The 19,033-nt window shown below is 36.9% G+C and overlaps 1 protein-coding gene across 1 annotated transcript in view; it reads right to left on the reverse strand.

Moving 5' to 3' along the window:
* The window catches only part of ATG7 (autophagy related 7), a 217,036-nt gene that overhangs the window by 85,912 nt on the left and 112,091 nt on the right, over nt 1–19,033 (reverse strand). Inside the window, exon 18 of the mRNA XM_016209928.2 lies at nt 13,758–13,880. Coding sequence (XP_016065414.1) covers nt 13,758–13,880 — 123 coding nt within the window. The remainder of the gene's footprint in view (nt 1–13,757; nt 13,881–19,033) is intronic.

Here is a 19,033-nt window from a genome sequence, read left to right on the forward strand (position 1 = left end):
AGCTATGGCAGTTTTCCATTTGGTTCATTTATATTTAGCTTATAAAAGCTAATGTTTGCATTATACTTCTAAAAGATTTCAAAGCACACTGTAACAGCAACATTGTAGGTTAGGTATTATCTCTTTTTAAAGATGAAGCCTAGCCCGACTGGGCGTGGCTCAGCAGTTGAGCATCGACCTAGGATCCAGGAGATCGGGGTTCGATTCCCGGTCAGGGCACATGCCCGGGTTGCGGGCTGCAGCTGATCAATGACTCTCTCATCATTGATGTTTCTATCTCTCTCTCTCCCTTCTGCTCTCTGAAATCAATAAAGATATATTAAAAAAAAAAAAAAAATTAAGCCCAGGCAAGAGGAAGTGATGTAATTAAGTGGCAAGACCCCTACTCTTCAGAACCCAAACCCTATGCTCCGTCCATGAGAATACTCTGTTTCTAGACCCATGATGCTAAGGGCTGAAGGGAGCTAGGCTTAATATTATTTAGTCTAACTTTCATGGTATTGGAAAATAAAGTTTTATTTCTATAGGTCATTGTTGAAAGAAAGAGAAAAGGGAAGAAGGGAGTAGAGTATAAATATACCAATAAGTATTGGGGTATAGAAACTTGAAATAGTTATTTCTAAAGAGTTGATACTGAATTGGTGCTTTAAAACATCAATTCAATGATGAGCTTTAGACAAAGAATAACATAAATATTATATGTGTGTATCTTTTATAAAAATAAAATATTTTAAAAAATCTTTTAAAAGCCAAGTTTCTTTCCTTTTAATAAACTGCTAAGGAGAATTAGGTATGGCCTCTTCCAAGGAAAATTAAGGTAAAATAGACACAAAGGCCTAAGTTTAGTAGCAAAATTAAAAACAAATTAACTCACAGTGTTGTGCTATATTTATAATTAGGAACTCGATGATTTTGTTCTGCAACAATAAGATATAAATACTTCTACTTTAGCACTGAATTTCCCCCCCCACACAGCTGAATAAAGGCAAGTAAAGGCAAGCTCTCAATTTCCCTTTACAATTGAGGGAAAAGTAAAGGCCAGGAAGAAAGAAGTTATCTTTTACCTGCTCTTTTCCCCATAGGTAAGTCTGGAGATGGAATCACAAAGTTAAAACCTCATTCCCACAGATTTTATTAGAAGCCAGTCTACTCTTCAAGCAGTAAGAAAGCATAGTGATGCTGGCTGACCAGGCCCCGGGATAATACAGTGAAATAAACCATGCTATCCAAGAACACAGGTGAAAGGAAACAGACAAAAAGCAAAAGGGCTTTGTTAAACTACTCGTTCTGAAATAGAGGTACCCTCTATAAAGTAGAACACATCCCAGGCTTATGAAGTAAACCTCAAGATGTAGATAAATACTGAGCACAGCTAAGTTTAAAAATGTCCAGTCAACTTAGCAAATCAACTCACTTCCCTGAGCCTTGACAGTCTCATCCACGGGGTAGTAGCCACCTCAGAAGATTATTGTGGGCATCCAAAGGCTAGGTACAAAAGCTGCATGAAAATTATAGATAACGTAATCAATATTGGTTGCTATACCCCTCATGGTACTTTTCATCAGAGATCTTGGACGCTTCCATGTCATGCGCTATTCTGGAATGCCTTCTCTCTTCTCCTACACTTTTGAGTTCCAACCTTGGAGGCCCAGTTCAAAATCCAACTCTTGCCTGGTGTCTTTTTTCTGCATCTGATGCTCCTAAAATCCTGCAGGACTCACTGTACCATGTATCCAGCTCTCTGCACATCCATTGCCCTGCAGCCTCAGTTACTTTTCCCTTCTACTCCCCTGTCTCCTGAAGGCCTGGCTTATACCTTTTTGAATCCCCATACTACCATGAAATTGGCAAGGGGTCAATAAGTATTTGTTGACTGATAGAAGCCATGATTAAACCTGAAAAGTATTTAATTTTAAAAATATACATCTTAGAATATTTCATATTCCCTTCCCTCCCTGCTCTCCCACAGCTATTTGAAAAGCAAGATGAAGCAACACTAAGATTTCAGAACCAAGAAATCAATTTAATTTTACAATATCAAAACATGGACAACCCCCAAATTCAACACATGGCAGCTGTTATGATTGCAAGTGAGAAGGGTCAGCTGTAAAAATACAGCCCCTAGAATAATGGTCACAGGGCAAACTGCAAGAACACCTCCCCAGGACCCTCCACTGCTGATGCCGTCAGGAAATCAGGGCCAGGGCTCTCCACTTCCTAATCTCCATTTTCTCACAGGACTTTATCTCCAAAAACCCCTCCTAGCCAACAAAAGGCACTACTTTATTTTATTGTTTTTCTAATTCAAAGGCATACATAGCTACCAATCAGAGCTTCTGAATGGGTCAAGCTAACCAGTATTCCATTTTATTTGAAACAACAGAATTCAGAAAACAAAAAAACCAACTTGATGGTTTTGTTGGTCAATGTAATCTCATGTCATAAATGTTTTATTTTTGTTAGGCTTTTCAAAATATGGAAAACAGCCAGGATGCCCATGTGATACCTGGAGATAACCTCACCTGGAAGAGACCTGCCAGCAGGATTTCTGGGGTATACTGCCTAGCAGGATAACCAAGTCTCCCTATTTAGAGATGAGGGTGTCATAGCTTAACAGATATGCTCAAGTTTATATGCCAAGTGACTGATGCTTAATTATTATTTAAAAAAACTTTATAAAGTTGCAAACTTGAGAAAAAACAATGGTTTAAAAGTTGCCTTTAAAATCCTGTGTACTAGGAAAATTAGAATATGTACCGGATTTAGGTATTATGGAATTATTGTTTGTTGCTCTGTGACAACAATGGTATTCTGTTTACATAAAAAAAAAGTATTCTTGGCAGATTTTTGCTAAAAAGTTAGGGTTGAGGTGTCACTGTATACAAAACTTGCTTTCAAATGGTTCAGGAAAATGGAAAATGTCTGAGTGTGTATGTGATATGGTATGTGTGGGGGGAGAAATTAGGTGTGACAAAATGTTAATTGTTGAATCCAAGTGGAAGGTACATCATGGGGATTTTATTGTATTTTTCTTTAAAGTCTTATGTATGTTCAAGAATTTTTAAAATAAAGAGTCAGGGGGGGAAATCCTGTGATAAAGAGGGAATTAAAAAAAAATTCTCACTCGAGGCTGTTTTTATTGATTTTTAGTGAACGAGGAAGTGGGGGGGGGCAGAGAGAGAGAGAAACATTGATGTGAGAAAACCATTGATGGGGTTGCCTCCTGAATGCACCCCGACTGGGGATTGAACTTTCAACCTAGGAATGTGCCCTGACTGGAAATCGAACCCACAACCTTTTGGTGTACCAGATGATGTTTCAACGAACTGAGCCAACCAGCCAGGGCAAGAGGGAAATTTTTTAAATTGAGATCCAGGTTGGGGTTTGGATCTTCGAAATACCTGCTTCAACTTACAATAATGGATATCAAAGCACTCTTATCTTCCCCGAACCACTCTATGAGAGGTCTCTGGGGCTGGAGCTGACATTTTGACTTTCTCTCTCCTTCCAGAAAGCCCACCAGGGAGGGAGGCATTTGGCCAGTGGGCCCTTCCATATTCTCCCTTCTCCCTCAGTGCTCCAGCAGTTACTGGCTATCCATACCACAAGAAAGGGTTAAATGGTGAGCAGAGACTAAGGCTTTGCACATCAAGGCACAATAAAAATGGAAGAAAATCACTGTCACTTCTACACAAAGTTCAATCTCACAAACAATACATTAACATGCTCCAACAGCCTGTCACAGTGCCCTCAGAGGCAAACAAGGAGAGGAGGAGGGACAGAGAGTCCCAACTGTGTGCATCAGGCTACAGGCTTTCTTTTTTAAATCTTTATTGAGATATAATTCACATACCCTACAATTCACTCATCTAAAGTGTGTATAATTCAACGATTTTAGTATGTTCACAGTTGTCCAACCATTACCACAATCCAAAACTAGAACATTTCTTCACCTCAAAAAGAAGCCCTTATCCCTAAGCAGTCACTCCTCATTTCCCCCCATTTCCCACTCCCACTCCCTGGCAACCTATTAATCCGCTTTCAGACTCTATGGATTTTTAAATTCTGGACATTTCTTATATATGAAATCCTGTAACATGTGGCCTTTTGTGACAGGCTTCTTTCACTTAGCAGGGTTCATACATGTTGCAGGATGTATCAGTAGTTCTTTCCTTTTTGGTGCCAAATGATACACCACTATTTTCTAATAGTTGATCCATTCACCAGTTGATGGGCCTCTGGGTTATTTCTATTTTTTGGCTATTATGAATAAACAACCTGTTATGAACATTGGTATAATAGTTTTTGTATGAACATGTGTTTTCATTTATCTTGGTTATATACCTAGAAGTAGAATTTCTGGTGACTCTGTTAAACTTTTTAAGGAACTGCCAGACTGTTTTCTGAAGTGACTGCGCCATTTTACCTTCCCACCAACAGCGTACAAGGGTTCCAATTTCTTTGCATCCTCGTCAACACTGATTATCTTATTTTTTATTTATTGATTGATTTTTAGGGAGAGAGAGAGGAAAGGAGAGAGAGAAAGAGAAAGAGAGAGAGGGAGAGGGAGAGGGAGAGGGAGAGGGAGAGGGAGAGGGAGAGGGAGAGGGAGAGGGAGAGGGAGAGGGAGAGGGAAACATCGATTTATTGTCCCACTTATTTGTGCGTTCATCATTTGATTCTTGTATGTGCCCTGACCAGGGCCTGAACCTGCAACCTTGGTGTTTTGGGGTGATGCTCTAACCAACTAAGCTACCTGGCCAGGGCTTGTCTTTTTTATTGTAGTCATCTTAGTGAGTATGAAGTGGCACCTCACAGTGGTTTGGCTTGCATTTCCCAGATGGTTAATGATGTTGAGCATCTTTTCATGTACTTATTGGATATTTGTATAACTTTTAAATCCATTGCCCATTTTAAAATTGGGTTATATGTTTTTTATTGTTGCGTTGCAAGAGATCCTTATATATTGTGGATACCAGTCCCTTATCAAATATATGATTTGCAAAAAACTATTTGAAATAGGAAGTTTTTGATGTAGTTAATTTTTCTGTCTTTTCTTTTAAAAGATTATTTCTTATTTAATGCTCACAGTAATGGTGAAAAGTAGGAATTATTGACCCCATTCTACAAATGAAGAAATGAAGCTCAATGAAATTAAAGAATTGACCCAGGGTCTCACATAGGGCCACTGTACATGGGCCTGTCCTGTAAAACCCACACATTTGAACACAGTAGTCTTGGCCATTTGTTAGAGTAGGAATATGAACTCAGGCCTTCTCATCAGGTCAGAGTTCAGGCTACTCATTTACTCTGTGTGTTTTAGTGTAATATGGCTGATTTTTAAAGAGCTCTTCATATACTATACATTCAACATCTAAGGATACTGCCATTACTTAAAACATGGGGGTTTTGAAATTCATCTTTAGAACCTGCACCAAGAGGTCATGAGTAGTATGTTTTATGAACATACTCAATTATGATGAGGGGAGATTTGAGATTATGAAGAAGCCCAAAGTCCTGGGTGCCAAGTCTGGAGCATGAGGTCAGTTGGCTGGATTACACCATTTTGTATTTACATATACTGCTATACAACCAACAAATACACAGTATGAGAAATGTTCTTTTAAGACCCAAAGTAGTTCTAAATCTCAAAAGAATGTGACCAAAAGTGTTTCTAGGAATGGCAGCCAGATATGATAGATACAAGAGAATATTTATAAAATGTACAAAAAGTAATCACTCCAATCACTTTAGAGCATTTTTTTTATATAAGAATTAGTCATCTTTTTACTTCTTGGTCATACTGGGTATATATGAATCAAAATCACTGAATTATGAGAACTAAAAAGGATTTCATATATGGTTCAATCCCCTTATTGTAAATGGGGAAACTGACACACAAAATGTTTATTCACCCAAGTACTCATGAGAACACTAGCAGAACAGGAACAAAAATTTAAGGAGGATGCAGTTCCCATGTTCTATTTCTTAATAGTTGCTGTTTTAATGCTGCTTTTAGCATTTATGATTCTCCCCTTCTCTCTCCTATAGATCTCCAAGTGGATTATACCATCCAAGACTCCTTAAGAGTGGGGAACTCTGCCCAGACTTCATTGTCTATGCTCCAATTGGATCCTTCCCTAATACCAACTTATCTAAACATTTCAAACCCATGTAGATAATTCTGACAGCAAATAAAAGGGACTCATTTTATAAAGTGAGTTCTAAAGGGATACGGCCAAGCCTTATTTCAAAAAATAGTCTCTAGTTTCCAATTTGAGAATTAAATGGCTTTCTGCCTGCTGTTTCTGCCTTTTCCCCCTCTCTTAGGAGAGAAGGCCAAGGCTGTGTCTTGACTGTTGCTTCATAAGGAAAAATCAAGAGAGGATACAGTCTGAGGATGGGCCAGTGCAGGTTGGACGTGGGCTAGCAGAAGGCCCTGGGAAAAGAGAACTGGATTCGTGGGCAGGCTAGGTCAGTCTCCAGAGCAATGCCTCTCCATTGGAAACAGGGCTAAGTGCCGACATGGGGTTTCCCACAGCTTCTACTGGCCTCCAAAGGCTATTTGTCATCAGAGGCTCTTGATGAAGCTGTACATAAATATCTGACTGTTGTTAAATACAAAACAAAACAAAACAAATAATCCACAGGAACCAAATCAAAACCAGCTGTGAGTGGAAGAGGCCAAAAACTCAGAGTAAGTGCAAAAGGCCTAGCAGAAACATTTGTTAATTGCATTATTTACTTCGCTGAATAGTAAATTGTCAGGCCAATGAAGTCATATCACATGACTATAATGTTTTCTTATGACTCCTGCTCTCAGAGAAATGGGCACTTTATTTTCTAGAATTCTGAGTTCTGTAGTAGATGAGTCAGAATCTGAGTTTTAATTCAGAATCAACCCACCAGCTTAGCCCTGTTCATTTATGACAGCCTGTTCATGATTTAAATCCTATGTTAAAGTTGGTGCTAACCTTTCTTTTTAAATGATCATTCATTAGTCCCTAATTCTACAATTATATTAAAAGAGTGCTGTAACTATAATCCTGAAAACATAACTGTATGATACATCATCAAATACTCATAATATAGTCAAGACAAGAGAAGGAAACATAGCCTAAAATTATTCCTGAAATCATGGAACTTACAAACTGTCAAGAATGAGAATAAAGTATTTCAGGAAAGCTGGGTTATGGGATTTTGGAATTTCAGTTTTTCAAGGATATACCAATACAGCTTGTTTTGTTAATTCTCTTATGAATCAGTCTTTTCTCTCTAGTTAGATGGAGCTTGAAAATTATTTGGCATTTCCCACAGCACAACACTGAATCCACAGTTGGAATGAAATCAGTACATGAAAACTGATAGTTGATGATAAATAACCCTAAGAAGGCAAGTCACAGCAAATTTTATGAAAACATGGCTAAGTTATTCACATTTTATTTAGACTCTTTCTACAACAAATTCAGCAATTTGAAGAGTATTTGGTGAGTACTTCACCAGCTCCATAACTTGGATATCTTGTGCTTCATCAACTTTAAGGCCATTTTCTTTGGGTCCAACTGGGATAAACAGATGTCTAGGAACAACAGGAAACTGGCCTCAATCTCCATATATCCAAAACCCATTCTCCCTACAGGTCTTGAAAGTAATGGTCAGAACTTCATGCCAATGGTCAGAAATTCCCTATTCAGATGGCAACATTTTGAGAGAGTAAAAAGCTGAGTGGGCCATTTCCTCTGTGAGGCTTTCTAATACCTCATGGGTAGAATGGAACTATAATTTGGCAGCAAGATGGACTATAGACAAAGAGAGCTCTGTCCAAGACTCCAAATTAATGAAATATAAGAAAAAACATTTATGAGGTCTTTTAAATTTTTAAATAATTTTTTTTTATTGTTATATGTTTTTATTGATTTTTAGAGAGAGGAAGGGAGAGGAAGGGAGAGAAACATTGATCGGCTGCCTCCTGCACACCCCCTTCTGGACCTGCAATCTGGGCATGTTCCCTGACTGGGAACTGAACTGGAGACCCCTTGGTGCATGAGACAATGTTCAAACAACTGCGCCACACTGACCAGGGACATTTTTAATTTTTTAATCTACGACTCAACTCGAGTTAAAAATCTACCACACACATTTGTCACTTAAATATTTTTATTGCATCTTAGCTCGGCAGCTTCTCCTCACTTCACTAAATGAAACAGGATACTTTTCTTTATCTGCAAAATCAATCTACCAGTTCTGCTTCTTTTTCTAAGTTGTATCTCCATCCTATCTCTAATACCATCCAGTCATTTTCACTCATTTATTCCATTACCTCAAAATCATCATTACCCAAAACAAACTCATCTTTGTAAGTGTGGCAACCCACTCCACCACAATGAGACCCTACTCTGCACCTTGTGCTTCAAGCTCTCCTGCAACACAAACCAACCTGGTGATTTGTCTGGTAATCTCAACAGCACTATTATCATACTAGTAACCTAGACTAAAATAATGGCAATTATTTTTGGATGATGAAAGGAGGATGGGTACAAAAAAACTGGGTTGCATTAGATCTGGATGATTCTGTCTTAAATATATCTTCCAATCCATTATCTCTGTGCCCCTTTCTATGAAAATAAATGGATTTGTAGTCTCTAGTAGGATCAGCTATGCAATCTTCCATAAAGGGTCTATATTTTGGGAGACAGACCACAGGTATTCAAGAGAGATGGGAAAGATTAATAGCACCAAAAGTTTTTTTCCTCTAATTAAAAAAGAATTATCTTGCCCCAACATGGATGAACCTTGAGAACATCATGCTAAGTTAAAGATGCCAGATACAAAAGGTCACATATTATGAGATTCCATTTACGTGACATGTCCAGAATAGGCAACTCTATAGAGACAGAAAGTAGAGTAGTGGTTGCCAGGCCTAGGATGAGGGGGGAATGAGGAGTGACTGTTTAATGGTACAGAGTTTCTTTTGGGTGTGATGAAAATGTTCTAAACTTAGTAGTAATAATAGCACAACTCTGTGAATATACTAAAAAACCCACTGAACTGTACACTTTAAAAGGGTGAATTTCATAGTATGTGAATTATAACTCAATAAAGCTGTTATTAATAAAAAAACAACCTTATCTGATTTCAGGAAACTCTGGCTCCAGCTACACGCTCATGATTCTGAGTAACACACTAAAGACTTGGCCTCTGAGACATTTATTCAGCCTAGAATGTCCTCCCCCTAACCTTTCCCTGCCCAAATCCAACTTTTATTTTAAAAGATAGCTTACTTATCCTTTAAAACTAACGAGTGATGGATATTAACTACATTTACTGTGGTGATTGTTTTGCAATATGTACAAATAGCAAATCATTAATTACAGTGAACACTAGAAACTAATATAATGTTGTATGTCAATTATTCCTCAATTAAAATAATTTTAAAAACCTAACTGGAATATTTGTTTCCTTCTGTGTGAAGCTTTCCTTGACTTCCTTAATCCCTCCTTCCCCCCCACCCCTCAGGCAGCAGTAACTGCTCTCTCAGCACTTAATATATAAATGACCAGAACATTTTTAATGATATTAGAGTGCCCTATTTATGTCTCTGTTTCTCGCACTAGACCATGAGCTCATCTCATTAACTTCTGTATTTGCTCACTAGCACACTGCCTTGCTATTTTCAAAAGATGTTCAGTAATTCTCTTTTTAAAAACAGTATCTGTACAAATGTATATTTTATAATTAATGTATAAAATGCTACTGTCACACATAATTATCTGGTTGAATCTTTTGTTTGCAATTCCAATGTTGATGCATGAAAACAGTTAGCCTAAGATGAGAATTAATTGGGCATTCTTCATTCCATTGTTAAAATAAATAAGTTGAGACCTTTCTATATGGGATGCAGAATTTTGCATTTTTATCACTGAACAATGCAAATGCACTGGGAATCAAATACATAAATCAAAACACTATCTTTACACAGATATGTATATATTTTTTGACATACCTATTTATTTATTTATACACACATTTTCACAGTAATATAAATTAATGTAGGTAGGATGATTTTTGTTGTTATAAGGTCCTTTGGTGAGCATTATCTTAAAACACAGCCCTATTTAGAGCTTTTTAAGAAAAGTAACGATCCTGTTCTAAGATAGGGGCTGCAAATACCAATACCTACAAGGATCATCAACTGAAAAGCATCATCTAAATGGAGAACATCACCTAAAGAATACCTTTGGGGACAGAATAGAAAGCCCAGAAATAAACCCATGCCTATATGGTCAATTAATCTATGGCAAAGGAGGCAAGAACATACAACGGGGTAAAGACAGTCTACTCAATAAATGGTGCTGTGACAATTGGACAGATAATGTGCAAAAAAAAAAACACCAAAAAACTAGACCATTTTGTTACACCATAAACTCAAAATAGATTAAAGTCCTAATTGTAAGACCAGAAAGCATAAAACTCCTAGAAGAAAACACAGGCAGTAAAATCTTTGATATTTTTGTTAGCAATATTTCTTCTCATATATCTGTTCGAGTAAGGGAAACAAAAGAAGACATTAAAAAATAAGACTATGTCAAACTAGAAAAGACAACCTACTGAATGGGAGAAGATATTTGCTGATGAGACATCTGATAAGGGGTTAATGTCCAAAGTTTATAAAGAACTCATACAACTCAGCATCAAAACAAACAAATGATCCAATTAAAAAATGGGCAGAAGACCTGAACAGGTACTTCTCCAAAGAGGACATATAGATGGCCAATCGACATATGAAAAGATACTCAACATCACTAATCATCAGAGAAATGCAAATTAAAACCACAATGAGATATCACCTCACATCTGTGAGAATGGCCACCATCAATAAATCAACAAACAAGTGTTGCTGAGGATGTGGAAAAAAGGGAATCCTCGTTCACTGTTGGTCGGACTGCACTTTGGTGCAGCTGCTGTGTAAAACAGTATGGAGTTACCTTAGCAAAATAAAAAAGAGAACTACATTATGACCCAGCAATTTCACTTCTGGGTATAAATCCAAAGAAACCCAAAACACTAATTCAAAAAGATATATGCACCCCTATGTTCATTGCAGCATTATTTACAATAGTCAAGATATGGAAGCAACCCACAGATGAGTGGGTAAAGATGTAGTACATACATACAATAGAATATTACTTAGTCATAGAAAAGAATAGAATCTTACCACTTGTGATGACATGGATGAACCTAGAGAGTTATCATACTAAGTGAAACAAGTTAGACAGAGAAAGACAAATACCATATGATTTTGTTTATATGTGGAATCTAAAGAACAAAATAAATAAAACAGAAACGGGCTCATAGATGCAGAGAACAAACTGAGGGTTGCAGAATGGGAGGGGGTTTTGGGGATTGGGTGAAAAAGGTCAAGGGATGGAGATGTACAGATTGGTGGTTACAAAATAGTCATGGGCATGTAAAGTACAGCACAGGGAATATAGTCAATAATATTGTAATAACTATGTATGGTGCCAGGCGAATACTAAATTATTGGGGGGGGATCAGCTCATAAATTATATAATTGTCTAACCACTATGCTGTACACCTGAAACTAATATAAAATAATATTGAATGTCAACTGAAATTGAAAAATTAAAAATAAATATATAAATAATATGTAAAAAAAATACCTTTGGGCAAGAAACTAACAACAGTGTTTATCTCCACTAAGGAAACTGGGTGGTAAGGGAAAGGTGTAGATTTCCTTTACACACAGAATATTTTTTATACCTTTAAATTTCATATCAAGTACATTATTTATCTATATAATTTGCTTCTTGGCTCCACCTAACCATCACTATTTAGGAATGCAGTCCTGAAGTTGCCAGATTTGATTTTTCAAAGAAGTTATAAATGGGAAAATTCTGATTTTTATGTAAAACTCATAATTTTAAAATGTTGGCTTTATTCAGAATTTAACACATAGGGCAGGCCAAACAAAACACACCTGCAAGCCATATCTGGCTCATAGGCCAACCAGTTTACCATCTCTAATCAAAAATTTGATGTGTGGCTTATGATTCCAAAACTATAAATATAATTTAATAGAAAAAAAGTTCAAGAAGAAAACTCAGACCTGTAGGAGAATCCATGCCCCATCCTGCCCCACCATCTGTTTAGTCACTATTGCTGCCTTAAACTTCCAGGGTCTTTTAAAAGGCTATTAATGTTTGACCAACTAAAATGCAAAAGAGCCAGGTTTAATCAAGAAATGTGCCCATTATTCTAACATCTGCTCTGTTTTAAAGAGTGAAAATATGAGGTCAATTTCAAGTTTCAACTCTTCATGCCAACTAAAGAAAAGCATGTGAATTATTTCTAGCTGGCTGGAAAAATTCCCCAACCAACTAGTGAAATGATTGTATGGTTGAAAAGACCTATAAGTTATTTTCCCCTCATCATCTGGCAGTATACTGCTGCTCAAAAGAAAATATGATGGCTAACATCAACATAAAGCTCTGAACCCTCTCTGGGAACCTGGGCCAAATTCTGGGGAAGATATGAAAGTCTCTTAAAGTCCTGCAGAGATGCCATTCACCTTCTGAAATTAAGAGACTCGATGTGGGTCTAACTACTGGTCATCAGTGGAAGACTACATTTGTTAAATGCCCAGGACCCCAAAGCCAAAGCAAGTTAAAGAAGAACCAGTTTCAGTTCTAAGTCTAGCACTAGAGATGCACTATCTTGTGTCTCTGGTGTGCTTAAAATTCTCACCCAAATCTGCTGAAAATTTCAAAGGATTTGACTCTGGTATTTCCACATGATTTTCCTATGCTCAGTGCTACCTCCAATCTTCCAAACAGCAGCCTTTTCACCACCAACTGGTCTAGTATTGGGCCTGATCATCTACTCATAACCACTGGGGACTCCCCTACTGATGAGACAATACAACATCAGGAAGGGGTGGCAGTGGGGAGGTAATCAAAGAATCGGACTATAGGACTAATGGCAACTGTGCAGTATGCAGGCACTCAAGGTTCTTATGTAGCTTGTGGAAATGCTATGATAGGTCACATTTTCCCTTAGAGCTTTTTCCCCTGGGTAACTGAGTAGAAAGATGTTGATTTAATCTCATTCAACCATTTTGAGAAACTGTCCATTTTGCCAAGTGACGCAAACAGCTCCACACCACTTACAGTAATACCCTTCTTTAAGAACAGTGAGCATTTGGAAAAAACAAAACAACTATTTTTTTAATCCCCATCTTTAAAAAACAAATAAACATGATTGCGGTGGTATGGGAAATTAAGATCTGCAAAATATTCAAATTGACAAGCTGAACGTAACTCTCTTAGGTTGTAACTGAAGAAGCTATTTCATGGTAGGGTTCAATGGCCTAAGACTGATCAAATTGTGAAATAAAAGCCAGGCATGTTCTCTTTAAAGAACGGTGTCAGAGTCCAGTGTCTTCCTTGGCTTGCATTTGATGTATGGACATTAGAACCAACTCTCTAATGGCCACTGGCATGCTGTTTTTCAGTAAGAAACAGGTGCTTAGGAATCAATAACCTGTACTTCCTTTATCAACAATTTTTTTGCATTTGACACTTATTATACAACAACCTGCACACATCAGCATCTAGCAATTGCAGAGGGTTTGTTCTAAGGGGAAAAAAATAATAATAATTAACTGCTCCCTTCCTTTTCTGTAAATCTGAACATCAAATACATCAATTCTCAGTACATAAAACTTGTTTTATTCTTACCTCAGCAGCTTGGGTCTCTTGATGCAGCAATGTAAGACCTGTCAAGTCTTCTAAGAAGGAATGTGAAGAATTAAACACCTTCGCTAAGAAATGAAATCCTTCTCGTTCATATTGATCAAGAACCTGTAAAACATTTATATTTTTTAAAAGGGCGCTGTAGGTCTTAAATGCATATTCAAAGATTTTCACTTTACTAAGCACCTGCCAAAAATGAAACAAAAACTAGTATTAAGTATGGGGATAACCAATCTGTTAGGCAAAAAACCTGGGAGGGCTTAGTATTTATCACTTTTTTCTTTCTTAGAAAGGATGACAATATTATCTTCCAATTGAGATGGAAATTTTTTTCTCATATAAAATAAGTTACATGCAAATTCATTAAAAATCCTAGAAGAGTTGGGGTTACTGATTTTAAAGCCCACTTGTTATTAAAAAACGAACACACACACACAAAAAAACCACAGGTAAGAGAAGAGCCAAGAAAATATTTTTACAAGGATAAAGGGAAAGGAAGGGACAGAAGGATGGGAAATGTTACCAACTGGCTAGCCAAATAGATTAAAAAAAAAAAAAAAGAATTAAAAAATGTAAAACTAAATTTCACCAGGCATGTCACAAAAGAGGAGACCCAATAAACTTATGAAATGTTGCTCAGCATTACAAGTGATCAGGGAACTAAAAAGTAAAACTACAATGAAATACTGCTTTATAGTAGTGGCTGGAATGGCTAAAATGGAAAAGACAGAAAAAAACCAAGTACTGGCAAGGATTTTGAACAACCAGCATTCTTATGGGAGTACAAAGTGAGGCAAACACTCTAGAGGCTTAACACTTATATGCCCTATGCTCAAGAAATTCTACTCCTGGTTATACATACACAACAAAAAATGTATACATATGTGCGTCAGAAGACCCAAACAAAAGTGTCCACAAAAGCACTATTCATGATAGCTCCCAACTAGAAACTACACAAGTGTCCACCAACAGTAGAATGAATGAACAAACTGTAGTTTATTCATGTAGTCAAATACTATATAGCAAGTTGAAACAACAAAAGATTAGAAACAACTACCCTTCAATAGGGGACTAAATCATGGTGTATTTACAATCAAGGACATAATCTGGATCCATCAAAAGAATGAGGCAGTTCTATATATTGAAAGTAAACTGTAACTGAAAAAGAAATTGTAAAAAAAGATCATTGTCCCCCAGACCTCCCAAAAAATAATTAGACAGTTCCGAAGTACCAACATAAACTGATTTCCAAGACAGAGGGATATATTAAAAAGCAATGACCAGACAGACCATGTGTCTAGTATTAATGTTTTTAAAATAAAAGCAGAGGAGGAAAGAGGAAGGGCGGGAAATGTACATATGCATATGCTTGTTTATGCACATATCATCTCTGGAAGAAAATACACACACACGCAACTCACATCAAGTAGTTGCTTCTGTATATTCTTTTATACTACTTGAATTTTAAAAACCAGGTGCATGTATTACTTCTTTAAATAATATTAAAATCTTAGTTTAGTGGTTTTGTTTTCCTTCCCCAGGGCTGGAGAAAAGTCTCAGAAGAGAAGGAAGAACTCTAAAGTCCTGCTGATGAAGTTGGAGCTAGAAAGGAGGGTGAGTCCTCTCTGAGCCACAGGAAGCACAGCAGCTGTAGTGATAATTTAGGAGAGTAGGAAACTGGGCTGAGGAGCTCTAGGGTCTGAACAGCAGGCAACAAGGTCATCTGCTGCCAGAGAGAGGGAAGGGGCAGGCCACGAAGCTTGAGGGGGGTGGTAATGATCTGGGACATCTGTGTGGGGAATGTGAGAAAGGAAGCTGATCAGCATCACAGAGGGTGCTAAGCAATCTGAGCCCTCTGCTCAGGACAGAAAATATAAGCTTTCAAAGAAAGGTGGTTAAAGGACCCATCTAAGCTTGGGGACTTGAAGGATAGGGGTGAAAAAAAGAGATCAAAGAAATTGAGGGGCTGATGAATACCAAGAAGGGACCGAAGGCTGGTAAGAAAAGAACTGCAGGATGGAGGGAATAGCTAGACTGGGATCCTGAAGTGCTGGAGGAGTGGGGTGGACGTCATGTCTCAAGACATATACAAAACAGTCTTCGGTTAACTACATACAGTAAACTAATTTGACAACCTACTGCTTGGATAAAAAGGCACTTAATAACTGAATCCCTCAGTAATAAGATTTCTTACAAACCAGATTGTTATCTGAGGAAAAATGTGCATGGAAATTAAATGCCCTTGTTCGAAATGAAAAATGCTGAGTGTTTAGTGATCATGTATTTCTGAGTGAACCACTATACTCACGAAATAGCTACTTTGTGCCAGGCTTCTAGTAGGGTAAAAGAAGAAATGAGTTTGAAAAATGAACAAAAACTTTGAAAAAAACCTGAAATAATTCCAGAGATGAGAATTTGTTAGACTTCATTAAACTTTCAGTTTTCAAGCCTATGTTTTCACAGATAATTTTTTGGTGCTACAAATCTGGACAGTGGAAAAACCAACAGCAAGGACAGAATGAGTAAAGGCCTTCCCCATAATCATGATGTACAGAAAGTTTAATGCTGAAACATTATTAATAGCTTTGGCTTGAAAAATATGTGGAAAAACTTAATCCTCTAGGGGCATATTTAATCATGCAAGGGTTTTCCAGCATTCCCTTTATATGCTGGGAAGTTAATCTGTGTTACGAGTATAAGCAGCTTATAAAAGGTACCAGGATTTTCCCCCCCTACAAACAGCTTAACTGTCTTAAAGGGGAAAACATGTGTTTTACATTATCCAAAAACAAAAACCAAGATACTATCACAATGAATATGAGCAGTGTAACAACCTGTCAATCTACATAAAATGTGCCACACCTCTTAAGAGAGTTACATAATATAAGGTCCTGAGAGTGGAGGGCCCTTACATTCTGCTAGGGTACAAGTATTCCAAAGGTTCTGGGAGAGTTTGCTAAGTAGAGAAATAATAATGACCCCTTCAGCATAAAGATATAGATCCTTTCCTTATGGATATAATTTTCCTTACTTAACTGTTTTATAAGGCTAGGTTATCTTTATTTGCAACATATATGTGCACATACAACACCAATTTAGGAATATCACTTCTCTTGCTAAGATTTTTGGTGCCTTTTTAAAAAATAAAAGTATAGCTGACATACAATATTATATTAATTTTAGGTATACAACAGTGATTTGACATTTATATACCTTACAATGTGATCACAACACTAAGTCTACAAACCATCTGTCACTGTGTAGTTCACCAAGATGTAGGGTGCCTCTACATCTTATCCATTCATCGATGAACTAAGTTTCCTCTGTATCCTGGCTAGTGTAAATAATGCTGTTATAAACAGAGGTGCATATATATTTTTGAATTAGTATTTTTGTTTTTTTTGGATAAATGCCCAGAAAAGGAATTACTGTGTCCTATGGTAGTTCTATTTTTTATTTTTGAGAAACTTCCATACTGTTTTCCAAAGTAGCTGCACCATTTTACATTCCTACCAACAGAGCACAAGGGTTCCCATTTCTCCATATCCTTGACAACATTTACTTGTTGCCTTTTTAAAAAAATTGACCTTAGAGAGAGGAAGGGGGGAGGTGGGGGAGAGGGAGGTAGGGAGGTGGGGAGGCGGGGAGAGAGAAAGAGAGAAACACCAATGTGAGAGAGAAACATCGACTGGCTGCCTCGCACAGTGCCCCAATCTAGGATCGAACCTGAAACCTTTTGGTGGACAGGATGACGCTTCAACCAACTGAGCCACTGGCCAGGGCTTACTTGTTGACTTTCTGGTAACAGCCATCTGAGGTGATATTTCATTGTGGTTTTTTTAAAGTCCAGCTAATTGCAGAACAAGTACTTTTAAAATATATATATATATCTTTATTGATTTCAGAGAGGAAGGGAGAGGGAGAGAGAAAGTAGAAACATCAATGATGAGAGAGTCATTGATCGTCTGCCTCCTGCACACCCCCAACTGCATTGTGGTTTTGATTTGCATTTCTCTACTGATTAGTGATTTTGAGCATCTTTTCATATGCCTGTTGGCCATCTGCACGCCTTCTTTGGAGAAATGTTAATTCAGGTCATCTGCCCATTTTTTTAATGTTGAGTTGTATGAGTTCTTTATATATTTTTTATAATAACCCCTTATTGGATATAAAATTTACAAATATCTTCTGTTCAATAGGGTGTCTTTTTGTTTGCTGATGGTTTCCTTTGCTGTGCAAAAGCTTTTCAGTTTGATGTAGTGCCATTTGTTTATTTTTTTATATTGTTGCCCGTGCCCAGGGAGATATATTCAAAAAAATATTGTTAAGACCAATGTCAGAGTTTATTACCTTTTTTTTTTTCTTCTGGAGTTTTATGGTTTCAGGTCTTACATTTAAGTCTTTAATTCACTTTGAGTTTACTTTTGTATATGGTAAAAGAAGTGGTCCAGTTTCAATTTTTTGCATGTTTTCCCAATACCACTTATTGAATAGACTGTCCCCCATTGTATACTCTTGCCTTCCTTGTTATAGATTAATTGACCATAAACTTGAGGGTTTATTTTGGGCTCTCTCTTCTGTTCCATTGATCTATGTGTCTGCGTTTGTGCCAAAACCATACTGTTTTGATTACTGTAGTTTTGTAGTATAGTATGAAATCAGTGTGTGATAACTCCAACTTTTTTCTTCTTCCTCAAGATTCCTTAGACTATCCAAAGTCTTTTGTGGTTCCATATAATTTTAGGATTATTTGTTACAGCTCTGTGAAAAATGTCATTGGTATTTTGATAGAGATTGCAATAAATCTGTAGATTGCTTTGGGTAGTATGGACATTTTAACTATATTAATCCTTCCAATCCATGAGCATGGTATATCCTTCCATTTATTTGTATCATCTTCAATTTCTTTCATTAATGTATTTTAGTTTCCAAAGTACAGGTATTTTGCCTCCTTAAATTTATTCCTAAGTATTTCATACTTTTTGATGCAATTATAAATGGGATTGGTTTCTTTATTTCTCTTTCTGATAGTTCATTATTAATGTACAGAAATGCAACAGATTTCTGAATATTAATTTTGTATCTTGCAACTTTACTGAATTCATTTATCAGTTTTAATATATATATATACACATATATATATATTTTAAAGTCTTTAAGGTTTTCTACCTACAGTATCATGCCTTCTGCAAACAACGACAGTTTTAATTAACTCTTTCCTTTCCAACTTAGATGCCTTTTATTTCTTTTTCTTGTCTGAT

Source organism: Miniopterus natalensis, chromosome 15, assembly GCF_054644295.1.
Source record: "Miniopterus natalensis isolate mMinNat1 chromosome 15, mMinNat1.hap1, whole genome shotgun sequence".
In the NCBI taxonomy this organism is placed as follows: Eukaryota; Metazoa; Chordata; class Mammalia; order Chiroptera; family Miniopteridae; genus Miniopterus; species Miniopterus natalensis.